At 40.8% G+C, this 20,302-nt stretch overlaps 1 protein-coding gene across 1 annotated transcript in view; it reads right to left on the bottom strand.

Moving 5' to 3' along the window:
- The window catches only part of lama5 (laminin, alpha 5), a 122,422-nt gene that overhangs the window by 45,047 nt on the left and 57,073 nt on the right, over nucleotides 1-20,302 (bottom strand). Inside the window, exons 13-38 of the mRNA XM_072448635.1 lie at nucleotides 19,456-19,593; nucleotides 18,999-19,133; nucleotides 18,093-18,227; nucleotides 17,873-18,010; nucleotides 17,157-17,209; nucleotides 16,804-16,903; nucleotides 16,675-16,727; nucleotides 16,148-16,253; nucleotides 15,984-16,083; nucleotides 14,969-15,125; nucleotides 12,065-12,194; nucleotides 10,494-10,636; nucleotides 9,739-9,842; nucleotides 9,500-9,653; nucleotides 8,910-9,073; nucleotides 8,151-8,259; nucleotides 7,129-7,226; nucleotides 6,819-7,047; nucleotides 6,101-6,227; nucleotides 5,227-5,366; nucleotides 5,034-5,149; nucleotides 3,791-4,002; nucleotides 2,805-3,006; nucleotides 2,591-2,735; nucleotides 2,093-2,233; nucleotides 653-814 (exon numbers count right to left, since the gene is read on the bottom strand). Of these exons, the coding sequence (XP_072304736.1) occupies nucleotides 653-814; nucleotides 2,093-2,233; nucleotides 2,591-2,735; nucleotides 2,805-3,006; nucleotides 3,791-4,002; nucleotides 5,034-5,149; nucleotides 5,227-5,366; nucleotides 6,101-6,227; nucleotides 6,819-7,047; nucleotides 7,129-7,226; nucleotides 8,151-8,259; nucleotides 8,910-9,073; nucleotides 9,500-9,653; nucleotides 9,739-9,842; nucleotides 10,494-10,636; nucleotides 12,065-12,194; nucleotides 14,969-15,125; nucleotides 15,984-16,083; nucleotides 16,148-16,253; nucleotides 16,675-16,727; nucleotides 16,804-16,903; nucleotides 17,157-17,209; nucleotides 17,873-18,010; nucleotides 18,093-18,227; nucleotides 18,999-19,133; nucleotides 19,456-19,593 (3,491 nt within the window). The remainder of the gene's footprint in view (nucleotides 1-652; nucleotides 815-2,092; nucleotides 2,234-2,590; nucleotides 2,736-2,804; nucleotides 3,007-3,790; nucleotides 4,003-5,033; nucleotides 5,150-5,226; nucleotides 5,367-6,100; nucleotides 6,228-6,818; nucleotides 7,048-7,128; nucleotides 7,227-8,150; nucleotides 8,260-8,909; nucleotides 9,074-9,499; nucleotides 9,654-9,738; nucleotides 9,843-10,493; nucleotides 10,637-12,064; nucleotides 12,195-14,968; nucleotides 15,126-15,983; nucleotides 16,084-16,147; nucleotides 16,254-16,674; nucleotides 16,728-16,803; nucleotides 16,904-17,156; nucleotides 17,210-17,872; nucleotides 18,011-18,092; nucleotides 18,228-18,998; nucleotides 19,134-19,455; nucleotides 19,594-20,302) is intronic.

Consider the following 20,302-nt stretch of genomic DNA (forward strand, 5'->3'; position numbering starts at 1 on the left):
TGTTTAGTTACGGTCAGTAAGTTTTTTTGATCTTACCTAAGCACTTTTCTCATAAATCATTCTAAAACTGCTCAGGAAAAGTCAGATTTTGTCCTCTTTTATGTCGGCATTTTCATTACCAATACTAGCTCATTATTCTGGTTAAAACATGTCTTTAAACGCAATAGTTGATGTTTAATTATCAGACAAACGTATCTGTAAAATTATCGCAAAAGTGCAGAATATCACTCTGTAACTTCATGTGAAAGTTTACAACCAAACATTTTTCATCTTTAGTTTGAATCTTTTGTAGCATTTTTTACTATACCGATAATATTTAAATTAAATATCACACGTTGAGACCAAAACCTTTTTCAATGGTGACCTGGGTCAAAGTACAAATATAACAGCACACACATTTAAAAACATTACACATTTAAAAACATTACACATTTAAAAACATTTAGAATCTGAATCTTCAAACCAGCATTCATGATTTGAATTAGATTTAGATACATTCCCCACTTTTATTCCTAATGAATACTTATTCAAATTAGTATCTAGTTTTGATACTTTTCGAGAACCCTCGTCTTTACATCTATTTGAATCATGTATTAACAGTATGCAATGTTGACAGTCCAAACGTGAGGTGAGTTCATAGAGACACTCTGACCTTGTCTCCCAGGTAGGTCTTGGGCGCGTGCCAGTGCAGGTCCTGGTATATATCGGGCACGTCGGTGAGATCGGCCTCCACCAGGTCCTGTCCCGGGTACACGCTCACGGGCAACTCCTGTCTGTCGGCTCCCAGCAGCACCCAGCCCTCCATGTTCATGATCTGGGACCAAACCAGAGCATTATGCATCAACACAACCACTTTTATGGAGAGCTTGTTATTTACTGCTCTATATTCGAGCTGTGCATTTAAGACAAGGCACTGCAGGTGAACTGAAAATATATTTACGATAGATATATCAATTTGAAACTTATTGTGTTGTTCACGAAGGGAGCGCCCAGCCACACGGCGGAGGAAACTCATTTCGACCGCTTGTATCCGCTTGTAGGGCAGCCCTGGCGGAGTCCAACATGCACTGGGAACAGGTCTGACTTACTGCCGGCAATGCGAACACAGCTCCTGCTCCGGTCATACAGGGACCGGACAGCCCTGAGCATTGGGTCCCGGAGCACCCCCCAAAGGACACCCCGAGGGACACGGTCGAAAGCCTTCTCCAGATCCACAAAGCACATGTGGACTGGTTGGGCAAACTCCCATGAACCCTCGAGCACCCGATGGAGGGTATAGAGCTGGTCCAGTGTTCCACGACCGGGACGAAAACCACTCTGCTCCTCCTGAATCCGAGGTTCGACTATCGGTCGGATTCTCCTCTCCAGTACCTTGGAATAGACCTTACCCGGGAGGCTGAGGAGTGTGAGCCCTCTGTAGTTGGAACACACCCTCCGGTCCCCCTTCTTGAACAGAGGGACCACCACCCCGGTCTGCCAGTCCAGAGGCACGGTCCCCGAACGCCACGCGATGTTGCAGAGACGTGTCAACCAAGACAGTCCTACAACATCCAGATACTTTAGGTACTCAGGGCGGATCTCATCCACCCCCGGAGCCCTGCCACCGAGGAGTTTGCGAACAACCTGAGTGACTTCAGCTTGGGTGATGGATGAGCCAGCCTCCGAGTCCCCGGTCTCTACTTCCTCTTCGGAAGACGTGACTGAGGGATTAAGGAGATCCTCAAAGTATTCCTTCCACCGTCCGACGACATCCCCAGTCGAGGTCAGCAGGCCTCCACCAGCACCGTAAACGGTGTTGGTGAGACACTGCTTCCCCCTCCTGAGGCGCCGGACGGTTTGCCAGAATTTCTTTGGTACCGACCGATAGTCCTCCTCCATGGCCTCTCCGAACTCCTCCTTAACGGATTCAATGAAATAATAAAACCCTATTTAGGGACGGATTGGACAGGTTAAAGCTCGCCTTATTGTCTCACCTTCATCACATTTTAAATGCGATTACAATCATTTCTCCAATCAACAGTGAATATTGTATAACATGACAAACATTAAACTGAAACTATTTGAACGCTCTCTCTGCTCCACAAAAACTTACCTCGATGCGTCTCTTGTCGGAGCTGCGGCAGCGGTCAGTGGCTCCGAAGCAGAAGCAGCTGGTGCAGCCTTTGGGGTTGGTGGGGTCCAAGTGGAAGGTGCCCACTCTGCACTGGTCACAGCGGGGCCCCTGGACGTTCTCCTACACACAGGAGGGGACAACTGGTTAAGGAGTGTGAAGTAAACAGATTTGTGTTGTAGAGTTTTTATTAGATAGGGACGTTTATCTATAGTTGTGATTATTCAAGACACAAATATATATATTGCATTTGTTATAACGGTTTAGGGGTTTGTCAATCTTGCTGTATATGTTGTGATTTCAGAATTGTACACAAAACCCTCAAGAGTGGTCTTTTCTAAGTTCAGTTACATCAGAACTGTGACCACTTTGGAAGCAAATGTAATGGCAAAACTCAACGTTTACATTTTGGCACGTTCCGGATGCATATTGTCTGAATCGTTGAGAAAAGGCAAATACAGGAGGAGTATCTTAGCTAACCTTGCAGAGGCATTGTCCCGTGAAGGAGTCGCACACTTCCTCCTCCGTCCCTGCATCGTTACAGTCACATGGTCTACAGTTTGGGTAACCGTAGAAACCAGGGGCACAGCGATCGCACTGGCGACCCACGACATCGTCCTTACACCTACAAAAGACACACAAATATGGTCAATAATTCAAAACAACACTATCCCACACAGCAGCCTGACGGTACCTGCACTGGCCGCTCAGGTGGTCGCAGCTGGCCTCGGGGGAGAGGATGCCGGCCCTGGAGCAGTTGCAGATCTCACAGCCGACCACTGGGTGGCAGCCAAACGTCTGGGGCTCACACTGGGTGCACTCGGGCAGTAGGGTGCGGGGAGGGCAGATGCAGTCCCCGGTCACAGGCTCACACAGTCTGGTGCCACAGTTACAGGCTGAGGAAATATGGCAGAAAAGCACGGGTTAATGTAAAAAATAATAACAATGTGGATTTGCTACAGCTGCCATCACTACAGAGCGAGGTCTAGCAGTTATAATCATCAAAAATATACTGTCATCAAATTACAGTAATGCATTCAACACTGTAGAAGCATAAAATGGTCCAATAGCTTAAATTTGTATAAATATTCAAGAAAGCTAACGGAAGCGGCGGGCTAAATAAAAAATTTTTTGGAGGCAACACCATGTAAACATCAGCCATTAAGACACCTGCGCTGGACTGACCACGCCCCCCCATGACTGTATCTACAAGAAAATTATACACGCAAATAAAGCATTTGACTATTTTCAGTGACAATCCTTTCTCAACAGATCACAACAAAAACCTTATAAATAATCAAACCTGGCATTTCTCTCAGGGCCCCTTGCTGTACCCTAATTCAAACTGCCCCAGCGCAGATATAGGGTCAGAATGAGACCGCTTTGTGCTGTCTACATCAAATTATAAAGCGTCTTCCACAAACAAGAATGTGCAAGCAAGTCGTTGTTGCATTCTCAAACTCATTGCAGTGGAAAATTACAATGTTAAGAAGTGCATTTTGTGACACTAAAATCAAGTGCAGTGTCTTTAAGGACCCTGAAGGGACCATGGACCCCACATTGAGAACCACAGGGCAACTACTTGAAAGTTTAGCAGAACATTGACTAAACTCTACATGTAAACACTGGTTCTTCTGCCACCACGTCGTCTGTAAGCCGGCATACACAGCGGCCCCTTACGTCTGCAGTTCGGGAATCCCCAGAAGCCGGTGGCACACATGGCGCAGTCTCGTCCAATCACGTTGGGTTTGCAGCGACACTGGCCCCCGAACATGTCGCAGGAGTCGCTCTCGGCCCCCACCTCGTGGCACGCACACGGCATGGCCCCGTTGTTGAAGAAGGCCGAGAGAGAGACGGCAGAACCCAGGCAGAACGGAGAGGCCGCGGTCGGGCTGCCGGGGGGAAAAAGATGTCATTTTGAGTTTTAAGGACTTCTACTGATCAACTTTCAGAGGGATGTGACAAAAGCTGGATGATATTATTTTTCTAAAGCTGAACGGATTGTCTTGTTGTAGCTAGGGATGAGATAATAAACAATAATACCACTTATTATGATAATCGCCTTTATGCCACCAGACCGTGCGGAACAAAGCTACTTATCTATGACGTTTTCCTCTAGATCATTGTTGTCCTGACTTCTGACAGAGCACATATCCCAGAGTAGTTGTTTAAACACCAAATTATTCTTTATTTAATAAACAAATAAACTGAAAAAAAAAATAAAAAATACACAACTAGACATAAATTTAACACAAATAAAAATACAATCACAGCGTATTTTCTAAATGCCCGGTTAAACGTTGGAATAAGAGGGCGTTTTAGAGCTTTGAACCCATCACTCCCGGGGATTTATTGCTCTTTAAACTTTCCATTGCACCTTGTATTACCCACACTGTTATTTCAGCTTCTATTTTTATAGTTTGCTCTTCTGGCTTAGCAGGCAAGTTAAGGGTGTCCAGAAAGGAATGAAATCCTCCGCTTTATCTCCTTACATTTTAGAGAAAAGTTTCTTTAATAGAAGGATTCAAAAGCTGATTGAATTTGGTCTTGTTTGGTTAAGATTGTATTTCTTTGCCTGTGCCTTTTACTTTTTTTAATTGTTCTGAGCTTGTTGTTTTCCAAGTTTCCAGGATAATAATCTAGAAAATGTTGATCCACTCATATAATATTTGTTTGGTAAAGAGCACCTTCTTAACTATTTCCTGTCAAACAACAAATTATTCATGAGAAAATATTATCTCTATAACTTTCATTTCAAACAGTCATAAATGTAAATTTCTTTTATCTCTCTTATAATCATATTTCAAAATGTCAATATCGTCCCATACCTTGTTGTAGCTGTATGCTAAAAAAAATAAAGTGAACTACGATACTGCTTATCTTTTAACATAAGTACAACACTTATTATATTTGATACACTCACTTGATGTAGAAGCTGTTCTGTCCACAGTTGGTGATGAAGTCGTAGGATTTATCCAGTGGTTCCTCGCTCAGATAACTGGAGCTGTAGGACGACTCGGGCACCACCAAAACGTAATCCTGCACCAAAACACACCGGATTGGAACGAACGTATGGATTTACCCCGAAAAATGCCAGAACATATTTAGCTTCGTACCAGCCACAGTGTTTTTCCAGCGGGGATCTGCACAGTGAGGAAGACTTCATGATCCGTGACGTCCAAAATGATCTGGTTCTCCGCCACCAGGACGTTCCGACAGCCGAAGGCGTGAGGGCAGTACGAGGCGTTTGTGTGACCTGTGGGATGAAAGGAAAGACAAACAATAAACATAAACATACTCATTATACACAAACAGTTTTCTAAAGTATGGTTTTTGTGGGTTGACATTTTTACACCATCAGTTTTCTTTCAATATAAGATGAAAACTGCAAGAAATGAGTTATAAATCACTATAAAAATGTTGATTTCTGAACATTGATCTAGTGTACCCAATTCTGTATTTATATTGTCAAAATGAGACCACTGTGTGCTGCCTGCATCTAAAACAGTTAAAGTTAAGTTCACTAGTTTTATCGTCAGAGAACCAGGAAGTGCGCTGTTAGCATGCCAGTTGTTGCAAGCTTTTACAGAGTTGTGTGCTTATAAACTCATAGGAATATGTTGTGAAAGTTTGGACCGCTGCAAACTGTTTAAAATGAACTAGTTCTGTTTTTTCCCCCCAGTAAAAATCAGGTACAGCGCCTTTTACAATCTCTTACAATTTTAGATGTATTATGCTTATTTACATGTTGGACTTGGATGGTTTGTCAGATTAATAATATTAGATCATATATAAGCAAGTGGCGCTAAACCAATAAAAAGATAATACAATAACATTACAAATTGACATCTCTTTAAACTATGCTAGACATTTGTTCTTTGCAGTAAAGCTCCTGCTGTTGCCGAGAGGAACGATACAATAAAACATCCGATGTTCTTGAAAGATGATTATCACGAGAGGGTTTGGTGTGCGGGAGACGGGAGTACCGACCCTGCCAGATGCGTCCCCCGTTGACGTAGACCTGCAGTGGGTAGGACGGGTGCAGGGGCTGGTGGTAATGCAGGATGAACACGTATCTGCCCAATGTGTGGACCCGCGTGGAGTACACAGCGGCATTCTGGGTAAAAAAGACAATTGGCCAGTTAGTTAAGCATTTTTAGCTGATTGAAATTCATTCTTGTGTGACTGTTCTGGTCACGCCAAACTTACATCTCAAATTAGAAACGTTTGAAAAAGTTAGGCAATGTTAAAATACTGTATATCAAATTTGTGTTCATGTTTTCTCTTTTCTTTGAGGCCATATTTCCTTTCGAAAAACAAAACTCTAATATTCTTTAGTGCTTAAAACGCTGAGTCTAGTGCTGGGATTTTGTGCCTGCCTGAACATTGTTATATTGACTGCCAGCTCTGACACTTTGCTGAATGTCTTTCCCCACTCTTAAAGACTTAACACATGCCATTAAAACGTAGAGAGCAGGATTAGACTTAAAATTGACTCTAAAAATGTCTCTTAATTGTTCCGAGATTGACAATTTTGCCACCGCACTGTAAAAAAGGGCCAAACGCTATAATAATTACACAATAGTTATGATTTGACAAATAATAATGCCTGATAACACCTTTATTTTGTCAAATTATTGCTTAGACTGTCCGTTGCGTTTAAATTGCCCGTGCATATTTGATGGAAAGTTGCTATTTCTTGCGTTACCTGCACAGAGTCGAGCCTGATGTGGTCGGCGTTGTCTGCGACCAGGGGCGGCCTCTCGCCCCCGATCTCGCTCCAGGGCTGGTCTCTCCGGGGGGTCCCGTGAGGAGAGGGCAGAGGAGGGGCCTCGGCGGGGTAGGCCTGGACCGGCTCCTGCACGGACGAGCTCTGGCCCTCCTTCAGCACCAGAGAGTTTGAGGGAGTCTGGAACCGGGACGGGACGCAGGACGCGCTGAGGACAGAGCGTTTTCATGTTTTAACAGTTTGTATGATGAGAAAACGAAAATGAAGGAAAAAGGTGAATAAATCTTACGTGTCAGGAGCAAACTGTCCGTGTTTGCTGATGCAGTGGACTTTAGGCTCGACAAGCTCCATGGTGAACTGGTCCTTAGGAACCAGGTACACTTTGTGCTGTAGAGGAAATACAGGAAAACACAAAATCATGCATAAACATTCTCCTCATCAAAAGTATCCTTCTCAAAATTCCTTATTCTCTTTTGAAGTTTTACAATTAAGAATATTTATAAGTATATATTATTCTATTTTTGTTCTATGTGGCAGTGGTGCAGTGGGTTAACCGAAGGGTTGAACCGGAGGGTGGTCAGTTCAAACCTAACCACGAGACGGCAGGACTGTGAAATGGGGCTTCGAAGTTTGAGGTGGTTCTCCTGGTGAATTAGACGATCAGAGTTAAAATGCATGATGGAAGCCAATCAGCTATGTGGTAACTAATGTACGAAAAATACTTGTAAAATTCAAAATATGGCAAAAAGGTTGTATAAACAGAAAATAAATATAGAGGTCTTATGTAACCTGGATCATGTCAGATTGATATGTGTAGCACTCTAAATTGAGTTGAACACATGGAGGACATTACAAAATAACTTGAACACAACAAAGGGAACCTAAAAAGATAGATTCTCAAAAGTTTGTGAGAATTCATCTTGTTGGCAAGGCCAGGTCTTATGCTCATTACAGCTGCAATATTCTGTTTTTGTTTTGTTTTTTGCAGGGAAAATTTGCTTCAGGAAAAAAACATGATTTTCTCTGTAAAAAATAAACATGTATGAAATGAGAGTGTGTTACACAGGACAAGGGATGGAAAGTAGCCCATGGCTACAATCCGGTGTGTTTACAGTGTGTACATCCTGTATGCTCATTAACATACCAAATAAAGCAATAATAATAATGGTGAGCATTTTAATTGCCTTTCAGTACAAACATTAAAACCAGATGTGAATCAGAATCAGAATTCTCTCTGTCTTGTAGCTACACGTGTACATGATTCTGGTAATAATTGCCAATATTGTGGGTGATTGTAGGCGTGTTTCTCACCAGGAAGAAGCTGGCCCTCTCTGCGGTGAGCAGCAGCTCTGCGTCAGCGGGCAGCGAGTACACGGACACACGGTTCTGCTCGTCCACGGCCACGGCTCGGCACAGGAAACTGCCCCAAACACACACACACACACACACATTATAGGACAGGTTTAATGTCCAGGCCACAGACAGTAACAACAGAGTGAGAGGCAGCTGTGTCCACATCTCCTCAAACAACACCAAATGTATCAGTCAGGCTTCAGCAAACACACAGCTCACGCCAGCTCATCACGCAATCTGCTGCTGGAGTTTCCCTCAATAATGTTGTATATATAACATTTTTTAGAAGAAATTAAATATGAAAAATACATGAATAAAATGATAATGATTAAAATTGAGTATGACAAATATATGCCTGTGTAGCCCCTTTAGTGGGATCCAACACGCTAATTTCTATGAAAAAGAGTTATACAGTTAGATCATCAGTATCAATATATTTGTAACATAAGAAATACATTTTATTACTGTACAGCCTATTTAATTTGGATATAACAAAAAGGCCAATGTGTAAACTAATACACAATACAAATCTCACATATTGTTCGTATTATTATTCGCCTTATTCAACGGCATTAAGTAGTTTCCGTTTTATCCTTCATATTTTCAACAAAGATATCATAAAAAGGCATGCCTAAAAGGAGTCAATGGCAATTCACGATTCACCAGCTGTATCACAAACGTCTGTCTGAAAGCGATGATGCTCCGTGCTGGTCCCACCTGTATTTGCAGTGCAGCAGGGTGAGGGTGCTCTGGTGGGCGCGGCCTCGGGGCTCGTTCACAGACACAGACAGAGTTTGGGGCAGTTCCTCTTCACTGGAGAACTCCACCACCAAGACAAACTCTCCCGGAGCAGAAAGGCGACTCCGCAGCTCGATACTGATCTGTGAGACGCGGGATGAGACAGGATTACTATTACTATCATCTCAAGTCACTTTTTTACTAGATGGAATACAAGTCAATCCAACAAATATACAGTATTCCAAAAATGTACTTCTTGAACATGTCAAGAATGGGAGATAGACACATATTATGCAGTATCTGTTCTGTTATTGGCCTACATGCTCTTGAGTACTTTCATGTATCACATATCTCATGTTTTAATACTTAAAAAACAAATATGACTACTTCATATCAGTCACACTAAACATATGACTTCACAAAACTGAAAAACAGGATCATCAAACTAACGTGAATCAAGTATAAAACTCCAGTGATGAATATTACGGTTGAAGGCTCAAACATTTTTGCCAATCATGTGCCCTTCAAAGCATTCATAATTCTGGTAACTAAAGTGTGAACAAACGTACGTCGAACCCGCTGCACACGGCCATATCGGGGTGCCGTGGGGTGACCCTCTCCACGGGACAGGGGCGCGGCAGGTGGTTATCATTCCTACAGCTCGCGTCGTTGCCGCAGGCGGAGGGGAACGAGTCCAGCGACAGGTACGTGTACTGCAGACAGCTACAACGAGAGGAGCACAACTACATGTAGGCTCTGTGTGCAGGCACGTTCAGAGGGAGCGATCCGTAAAGTCGAAAGCTCCTACTTTTGGTTGACATCGGGTGCAGAGTCGTAGGTGCACGGCTCGGTGACTTTGATTTGGAGAATGGGAGCTTCATAGTACGCACTGGGCAGCAGCACCAGGTAGTCCTGAAAACACGGGGAGACAGATGATATTAGCAGTCATCGAATTATATTAAATGAGTAAACGTTACACCTGTCGATTCGGGTCAAAAGCCCAGGTACATGTATATTTAGAGGCGCTGTACGCATCTTTTAATGTAATAAAGTCAGCTTTGTTTTGCTCCGGTCCATATGTACGGTATTATTGTAAAAGGAGCTCTCGGGTCAAAATGAAATCGCTGAATGTGTTCTCCGAGAAGCAGGAAGTGCACTGTTAGCATGCTAGTGGTTGTTAGCTTTACCGTGATGGAAAACGCTGTAAAAGGCTCTTATAAACTCACAGCGTTGAATAATTAGGATGCTCAGAACGCATTAGGTAAGTGAGCGATAACTCTCGGACGGCTGCGAACTGTTTACAATGAACTAGTTCTGTTTTTGTTTGTTTTAAAGACCGTATAAATCATGCACAGCGCCTTTAAGTGCATTGTAAATCCATTCACAACCTTTTCTTATCTTCTCAAGAAATGATTTACACCAGAACGCCATCTATAGATGGACTCTCCTCCTTCATCCTGCTTTTTCAACAATATCTCGAAACCCGACAGCCGCCTCAGCCTCTCCATCACCTCCTCTTCAACATGAGGGATATCAGTGTTGAATTGTAGTACACGGCCTCACCAGCAGGATGCCCTCAGCCTCGATGACCACAGTCCAGGTTCCCGGGTTCAGGACAAACGGCTCCACAAAGTTGTTCTGAGGGACATTTACAAAGGTGGGCTCAGCGCTGGGGGCAAAGAAGATCTGTTTGGACTGTTCAGAGCCTGCAACACACAAAACGACTCTTACTAAACTGTAAAACGTTAATTACACGGTGGATTTATTGTAAACAATGTGAAAATATAAGTGTAATATTATAATAAATATTTAGGCAACCCACGTAACACATAACATCCACCAAATGTTTTTAAATTAGAATTAAAAGTGACAGTTTTTTACATGACTGTGCATTATTACTCTCATTATTCAGGGTGATCAACAACACATTGACCACAAATGCAATATAAACATTGATATAGTGTCTCGATTCTAAAATGATACTAAGGAAAAGGCTCAACACTCAATACTGATGGTTTTTGTGATTATTGGAGGAATTCATTTGGATAATTTTGCTTGTTAAATTGCACTCGAGGTTTATTCAAAGGAGATATATTATGCAAAATCAACTCCAGTGAGCTTTTTACATTATTACAAGAGTATTACCTCATCATTAGTTTACTCAAAGTTGTATTTTGGTTAGTGCTGTCAATTGATAAAAAAATATAATCGGATTAATAACACTTTTGAAATTAATCGTGTAGCATGCTTTTTGTCATTATTTATTCATTTTGTAGAAAAATATTCAGTTGTAATCATCTAGACTCTGTCTTTGAAGTATTTACATACATTTCCTGAATCAAATTAAATAATATAGTAGTGATGTATATTTTACTAGTCTGAAGGTTTTTTTGATTAGTCGACTCATAAACAATTATTTATATTGTACATTTGTTTTTCCAAAAACATTTGAACCAAATTAAGGTTGAGATTTGGAGACTGAAGGTTTCTGGATAAAGAACATTTACAAAGAGTATTATTAATGACATTTTGATCTAATAAAGCTGCTGTATTTGTTACAAAACATCTTATTACTGATGATTATAAAAAAAAAATACAGTTATGATCATTTGAATAGTCATGAATATTACGATGAATTGTTGCAGCCCAAATCAATACCAAGTAAAAAACCCCAAAAGAACACGTAAAATACTCTGTACTGCACTGTAATTCTCAACACACAGTAAGAGAGTTAAATGATCAAAGGTTAAGGTTATATCTGTGTATACTCTCCAGGCAGTGTTTCACCAAATTAACTTCAGATCACTTTATACAACATGGTGATTCACATACAAACCGGGATTTATTTATTAAGCAGACATTCTATTAATCCACGAGGGAAATTAAAGCTGCACTACGTCACTTTTTTGGTCCGCCACTTGCTCGCTTCTGTTGCTATTGATTGATAATGTTAAGACAGTTTGACATTCTCCACGTAAACAAGCAAGTGACACTACTACGCCAAGTTACTAGGTCATATTTGTGGAGTTAAATGCCATACTGTGGAACATTTCGGGAAAAGCAAGGACCATCATGCGACGGAAAGGTGTTTTTAGTCATCCTGAGTGAGTATAAGCAGTATGTTGGGGACGTACCTTTGCGGTTGACCTGATAGGCCGTTATTTTACCGTTGGCGGTGGCGCCCTCGGTGTTTAAGTATCTGAGGATGAAGCGAGTGAGATACACGTCTGCCTCACTCACATACACCTGCAGCTTCACCGCGGGCTACGTGGACAACATTTAGGGAAGAAGAACGTAAATAAAAGAGCTTTGCAATAACCGGTACTTTCTGTGGCCCCAGAAGAAGACGCAAGGAGCACCACCGAGAGGTTTGTTACCATGACGACCGTTACAAGAGTACCACAAACAGAAGTAGTAATTCACCAGGTTATTGGTTGGAAGTCCAAACAGGATGCATTGTGAGAGGGATAGTCAGAGTTTTTGATTGCAATTAGAGTGATATATTTCCAGAACTGGAAAACCCATTTATACGATGGTCTTTTGACAATAAGTTAATATAATTATAAATGTGATGGCTTATTGTGTGAGACCATGGTATAATATACATGTTTTTACTTTACTGTTAGCCTGGCCAGCCATGTAATACAAGAGTCCAGATGCTTTAAAATACTACTATAAGACTTAAAGCACACATATTATGCAGTATTTGTGTTGTTACTGGCATTTAAAAAATGTCTTGAGCACCTCTGCTTTGGCATGTCATGTTTTAGAACTAAAAATAATTTCTCAATTCAAAGCACACAGACACTTTATATCTGTGAGGCGTTCCCTCATCAGGATTTGTGTTAGAACTCCATCTTCTGGCAGACAACAAACAAAAGCTAAATTTCCCCTGACCTGCCAATGCAGGCACACAGCTGTAATGACCATGATTCAACAGCACAACTGCTCAAAGTCTGGAGATGATTTATGGAGCTCTTCCTATGACATCACAAATCTGTAAAAGTGTTTTTGAGGCTCAGAGGGGAGAAAACTCACCAAACAAGATTCATCATGTGTGGATGGTGCTAAATACAGTCTGTAGTCATAGCTGCCCTCTGGCATTTTAACAGACAAACAGACATTTATTTAATAGTATCATGATACTATCACAGGATAAAAACAATCCCATAACTGTTCAGGGATAGTCAAACTTTGTCCCATGTATTTATTTTCAATAAAGATACTGTACAAATGAGAATCTAGTTTTGATAGTAGTTTTAGTGTCGATCGGTATCTGGGTCGACGTTTTTCTTTGCACGAATGCCCTCTTCACACACAGGGAAGACGGGATAAGTCTCTTGCCAAAGGGTACAACAACTGTTTATTGCTATAATAATTATAATATTTTAGCATTACATGTTTATTTGCACGGAACATGCATGAGTTTGGGGAACGCATGAGTGAGCTACTTAGCGCAAACAAGAGCATTAGAGATAATGTTAAATTTTCCCACTACTAATTACGGTAGTATGCACGGGGCGTGCATGAGTGGAAGTGTGCATTAGAGTGTTTGGAAGCGGGCGAGCGCATCGAGCTCAATTTCGTGCGCACTCTGTTCGCACTTTCACAGTCGTGCTTTGCACGACCTTACGGAGCTAATCGGCCTGTCACCAGCTTGTGGCGGGAGGAGATTCTAGTCGGGCTTTAGATCTTAAGCCCTTTAGTTGATTAATCGGCCAATGGTGTCTTGGTTGACCAAAGTTTTAATTAGTCGATTTATTTTTAGGGCGGATTTGAAAGGATTTATATTTACATCAGCAGAAAGGAGAACACATGGAGAGACTCATCTTTGTGAGTGAATTGTGAGAATTATTTGCCTTTTTACACAGTTACTACTACTAGTAGTTTTCAGTTTAAATATTTGCAAATGCATGTTCTCCTGTAATCGAGTGGCTTTTCAGTACCCTTTGGGTACAGATACAGATTTACATCAGATACTTAATATGCTTAAGAGCTTTCCCCAGTGCTTTGCCACTTTTAGTCATCTTATCGATGCACAGAACATGTCTTAAGTTGATCAAGAACATTTTGGATCCTCGACTCCTTTCTCTCGTATTGTGAGTGGCTTGTTGTGGCCAGGCTAACAGTGCACTCTGCTCCGAGCTGCACTTACAGTGGTGGCAGTAGTAGTGCCACGCCTCCTCCAGGACGGTCACCCTGCCCCACACCGGAGCAACCCCCCTGTTCAAGAACCTCAGCATGACTTTGAACAGGTCCGGAGAGCTGACCGAGACCTGCACCACCACCCGAGACTGCACCAGAGACAGAACACAAGGCAAAGGAAAGATAGACAGGAATCAAGAAGGAACATGGGGTTAGGAGGTAGAGAAAGGACAGGAGAAAATCACCAAAATGCAGTTTTAAAATAAGGCTGCAACAATTATTGTGCTAGTCAACTTCCATCAAATATCAAATTCATTAACAACCAAACAAATGTTAAAATATGGTGATGGAAGGCTTCTAAATAGGGAATATTTATGGATAAATTAATAAAAATCTGTTTATTCATTCATGACATTTTGATTTAACAATGCCAATAGTTCTATTATAACTATTACGCTTATTTTTTATAGTCGACTAGTCACAATTAGTGGATTAATGGTTGCAGCACTATTATATAATAACATGCAGTAGTGTTACATTATTATCTTAAGTTAAAGCAAGAAATGAAGACACTTGTGATCCATTTGTATTCCATATTTTGTAGGATAAATACATACATTAGTAGGAAAAAGAGTGCCCAAATCTCCTGCTTTAACTTGTTTGAGAAAAAAAATATATATTCAAAAGGTTTTCACCACCACCGTCACAGAAAAACATTTATTTCATGCACAAAATCCACATTAAAAGGGCCACAGTACATCTTTATCCAAAACATAACAACAAAGCAATCATTTTAGCACTGGGTAAATAAATAATAGTGATAACAATTCCTCTTAGCAGTAAAAAGTACAACCACTACCACAGGACAGGTGAATACTGGGTTTAGTGCATACCTGAATGGGGGTCATCTGGGCGTACCCTCTCCAGCTGAAGTCCCTGAACTCCACTGGGCTGTACCCGAAGCGGACCGGTCTGCCGTCCAGCATGGTGCCCTCCTCGATCTCAAACTTCAGGTGGTGCAGGTCAGGGAAGAAGTGATCGGGACGAGGCCTGAAAAGGAAAAGTATGTAAGACTATTATGTACTATTGTTACTCCAACTACTAGAAGGCAAAAAAAAGCTCTACATAGGTTACTTCCAGTGCATAAGACTGGGAAATTCATTACATTTTAAAGTGAAAATCTATTTGTTGAGACATGTTTCAGGTAAATGTACAGCAAACAGCAGTCAGTGTGTTAAAGACCCATAATAACTGTAACTGTCTCTGCTGTGCTTGAGTCCTTGAGTCCACATGCAGTCTATGTTGATACGCATCCAGTTTATAAGGCCAGGGTTTGAAATGTAAAGAAAACAGAGGACACAAAATAAAGCCTGAAGATACTACTACTACAACTACTACAACTACTACAACTACTACTACAACTACTACTACAACTACTACTACTACAACTACTACAACTACTACAACTACTACAACTACTACTACTACAACTACAACTACTACACTACAACTACTACACTACAACTACTACACTACAACTACTACACTACAACTACTACACTACAACTACTACACTACAACTACAACTACTACTACTACTACTACTACTACTACTACTACTACTACTACTACTACTACTACTACTACTACTACTACTACTACTACTACTACTACAACTACTACAACTACTACTACTACACTACAACTACTACACTACAACTACTACACTACAACTACTACACTACAACTACTACACTACAACTACAACTACTACTACTACTACTACTACTACTACTACTACTACTACTACTACTACTACTACTACTACTACTACTACTACTACTACTACTACTACTACTACTACTACTACTACTACTACTACTACTACTATTTATTACTACTACTCACAGATTACACTTGGGTCCCTCTACATTGGGTCTGCACCGACAGCGTCCGTTTCTTTCTCCGCACGACTGACCAGCTGCTCCTCCGATGTCACAATGGCAGCCTTCACACAAATCACAAACATAAGTATCATGCGTTTGTTCATGTCGTTAAGGCTGAGGTCAGACCTTGGCATCCAAAGTAGCTGTCCTCCTGCAGGTCGTAGAATCCATCTTTACATGTGGAGCACGTCCCACTGCACACGTTGGGTTTGCAGTGACACTGGCCGGTTTCCTGGAAGGTAAGACGCATTCACGTATAATAAAACTGTATAAAATCATATAAAACTATCAGTAAACTGTACAGAATTTCAGTTGGTGCCACAACATTGAATAGATCTGTCTACTTGAGATGGGGCAAGTAAACGTCATCGTTGGATCGGAATATAAACTTGTAACAATAAATATATAACTTAATCAATAAGTGCATGGATATTATTATTATATTGATTCACTAAATTATTGCAGCAGAACTTTCAGCATCTTTTTCACTCCTCCAAAATTTGAGTCTGATTATGATTTTGTGGTGAGTTTATGAAAAGATAAGCTAGATCAGCTACAAGTTTGGTGGATTTTCTTTTATGTAGTTCATACAATACTAAAGGAAACATAATGTTATTTATAATAAACATAAGAAAAATTAAGATTTGATGTACCTGTGCACACTGTGCGACTCCGCTCACAGTTCCAGCTACGTTGCATTCACAGCCTGCGGGACAGACCAGTGTTATTACCATATTATAAATGTCTCCAGCTGAGTTTGGCGCTATAGTTGTGTCTCTTACTGGAGCAGCCGTCAGGAGTATCAGGAGAAAGGTTCCAGAACAGAGGTCTGCACTGGTCACAGGCTGGACCCTCCACGTTACGGCGGCATTCACACTGGCCCTAAGATAAAAACAGTTTAAACATCCATCCATCCATTTTCTACCGCTTGTTCCCTTGTCCAAATAAATTAAATAAATTCAAAATAAATTCAAAATAAATTCAAAATAAATTCAAAATAAATTCAAAATAAATTCAAAATAAATTCAAAATAAATTCAAAATAAATTCAAAATAAATTCAAAATAAATTCAAAATAAATTCAAAATAAATTCTAACTAAATAAATTCTAAATAAATCCATGAATAAAAACTCACCACTGGAGGCGGCACAACATACTGTACTGAGCCGGCAGGATGACAGGTACCAGCTAAAAGACAGAATATTTGAGTAAAATCATCAAATGTGACACTTTCAACTTCATAAATGATCCAATATAGAGAGGAAATTACTGGATCTGAAACTGGTTGAAGGTTTTGGCAATCGTTTAATGCAATAAGACAATCTGTTGGCTGTTGCTGGCACAGACCATATAAAGTAAGAAACATGAATACAGCTAAATTAAAAAACTAATTTGGTAAGTTACTTAAATAAAATCGGATGTACCCAAAGCAAATAATTCTACGGACATCATAGGAGTCAAGTGCAGTCCTTAGTGGCCAAATGTGGGCTATAACTATTTCACTTTTAAAATTTGATTTCAATCTGATCAAGTTCAAAGCATTTACCAAGCTACAACAATTAATCTGAATATTTATCAACACTTAAAATGATCATATTGTATTTTAATGCTTGTTATTTGGATTATACAAACTCTTCATTCCAAAAGACAATTTACAACAAAGAATACGTCAAAAAGGAATATAAAATTTCTTATTTTTACCAATATTACCCATTATTTGTCAGTATTCTTTATTTTGAAGCCGTGAGTCACCATATTTAAAGTAATAATCGTGTGACTAGTCTAAAATAATGGTTATCTACAGCCCTCGATCAGCTTCAGCCCCGTCAGAGGACATACAGTAGCTCTTACATTGGCAGAGGGGGAACCCGTACGTCCCGTGAGCACAGCTGTCACACCTCTGTCCCACCACATGGGGCAGACACGAGCACTGTCCACTCTCCTGGTCACAGCTGCTGTAGCGGGAGCCTTCAGCAGAGCACTGGCAAGCTGCAACAACACGCCATATTACATGTTGTATATGACTCCCTGCAGGTGTCACGTCATTAATGCTGGTGCGCGAGAGCCTTACGGGAGCAGCTGGGGTAACCATAGAAACCGGGGGCACACTGCTCGCAGGACGGCCCGCTGTAGTTGGGGCGACAGTGACAGTGACCTGAAGAGGAGCAGGCGGTGTCCAGGGCGGTGCGGAGGTCACAGCTGCAGACTGGAGGAGGAGGAGAAGGAGGAGGAGAAGGTCAGGAGAAGGGGAGGTTACAAAGAACATTTTCAGAACTTTGTCACATGTTAATCGCTATGGCAACATCATTTTTATTCATTCTATTCGTTAAATCAATAGGAAACACAACTTTTTCCCTTTTCTAATGCGTTTCCCGGTGGCAACTAATTCAAATCGAGACACATCTGAGTCTTTATGGAGGTTGTTGACATAGGCGGAGCTAGCGTCGCGGTAGCATTTAGCCATTTTGCTGTTAGCATTCTTGGATATTTATACAGATTTTTATTTGTCTCCAAGTTTGTTTTGGGATTTGGTACGATAGAACTCCTAAAATCAATGTCTGCACCTCCTCTACATTAAATTGAATGTATTGGTCATGTTCTCTTTGATGCCGGCTGTATAAATGTAATGTTGAGTACTTGGGTCCAATTATTGTATTACCAGTTCAATCACAATTTACTAGGTTTGAATTTAGATTTTCCATTCCCATCCAAGTACACACACACACACACACACACACACACTGCATTAAATAGATTGTTTTAGTCACACAATAGCCCATTGACCATTTTGTCATATTATGAATAAAGTTCCTTCATCTTGAACAGGTGGAGCCCCAATAACGGATCATAAAAGTTTCACAGGCCTATATAACACTTCATGAGGAGGGGAAGTGTTTCCAGATGTGCTGACTTTAAGAAGGAGCAGGTTGAATAGTACTGCCCGGTAAAGATGTTGGGGCTGGTGCGGCTGCAGTACCTTCACAGTTGGGGTAAGAGTGGAACCCGGACCGGCACTGCTCACATCTGGGCCCAGTGAACTCTGCTTTACAGAGACAGCGTCCCGAGGCATCGCACACCTCAGGCCGAGAGCCAATACTGCTGCAGCCACATACTGACAACCACAACAAAGTCACAAAGTTAGATTATCTAGTGGTAACTTTGGATTAAAGGGCACTAAATTACATTATGCATACATATATAGTATGTAAAAAATAAAAAAAAACATAATCAGGATGGCACTAGTGTTAAATAGTATAAATATATTTGCTGATTAAACCCAAGCAACTTTAAACCACAGCTATAACTGTAGTTAAAATAGCATAAATTAAAAATATTACTACTAAAATAGGATTCTGCTTTTAATAATACTTTTTCAATTAAATTTGACAATGGCACACAGATAAAAAGCTAAAATGAATACACGTTGAACTCACGTTGGCACAGTGGGTAGTTGAAGTAACCCGGGGAACACCTGTCACACTCGTATCCCTGGAAACCACTGCGGCAGAGCCCGTGTCCAGTCACAGAGTCACATGACCCATCCAGACAGCCCGCACCGGCGCACTGGCAGGCTGAGGACAAACACACATTCAATACACACTCGGAATATATTTAAAGTACACATTGTTTATCGTACTACAACTACAACTGCTTTATTACAACTACAATATCAATGTTACGTATGGGAAAGGCTGCTTTGGTTTTATGAAGTTCCCAGACTGAAGCAGAGGTGTCCACAGTCTTTACAGTGCTTAGTGCCCTGGTGAGGAATGCCGTTCATTTAGGGTCAGTCTGTCAATGTGTCCGGCCCAGAATGTGTTGTGGGTAAAGGACAAACAAACAAACTTAGAATTCTAATGCTTTCGATCCCTGTCTCAGTTTAGAAATGATCCAAAACCAATGCATGAAACAAAAAGCTTAGAAGAACAAGACAATGTGAAGAGAAACTCACTGAACTAGCGGCTTATTAGGTGAGTCTAAGTCTCTAATTTAATGCTAATTAGTATTTATTTGTCCCTTATCATTGTCTTATTCTGCATAACCTTATTCTGCTGTTAATAAGACATTTACTGACACTTTACCGCTTAATAAACTCATAATTACCGTTTATTGGTATGAAGTTAGGATGTTTTTGTACATGAATTATGACCTTAATAAGCTTTTGATAGGTGCTATTAACAACTAGTACCACAAGAAATTTTGTTTTTCATGTACAAAAATGTCTTAATAGCGTAATAATAAGCAATAGTAAGGAGTTTAGGTGTTTGTAATTGTCTATTT

Source organism: Eucyclogobius newberryi, unplaced genomic scaffold, assembly GCF_026437365.1.
Source record: "Eucyclogobius newberryi isolate DKJ021-1_F unplaced genomic scaffold, fEucNew1.0.hap1 SCAF_17, whole genome shotgun sequence".
Classification (NCBI taxonomy): domain Eukaryota; kingdom Metazoa; phylum Chordata; class Actinopteri; order Gobiiformes; family Gobiidae; genus Eucyclogobius; species Eucyclogobius newberryi.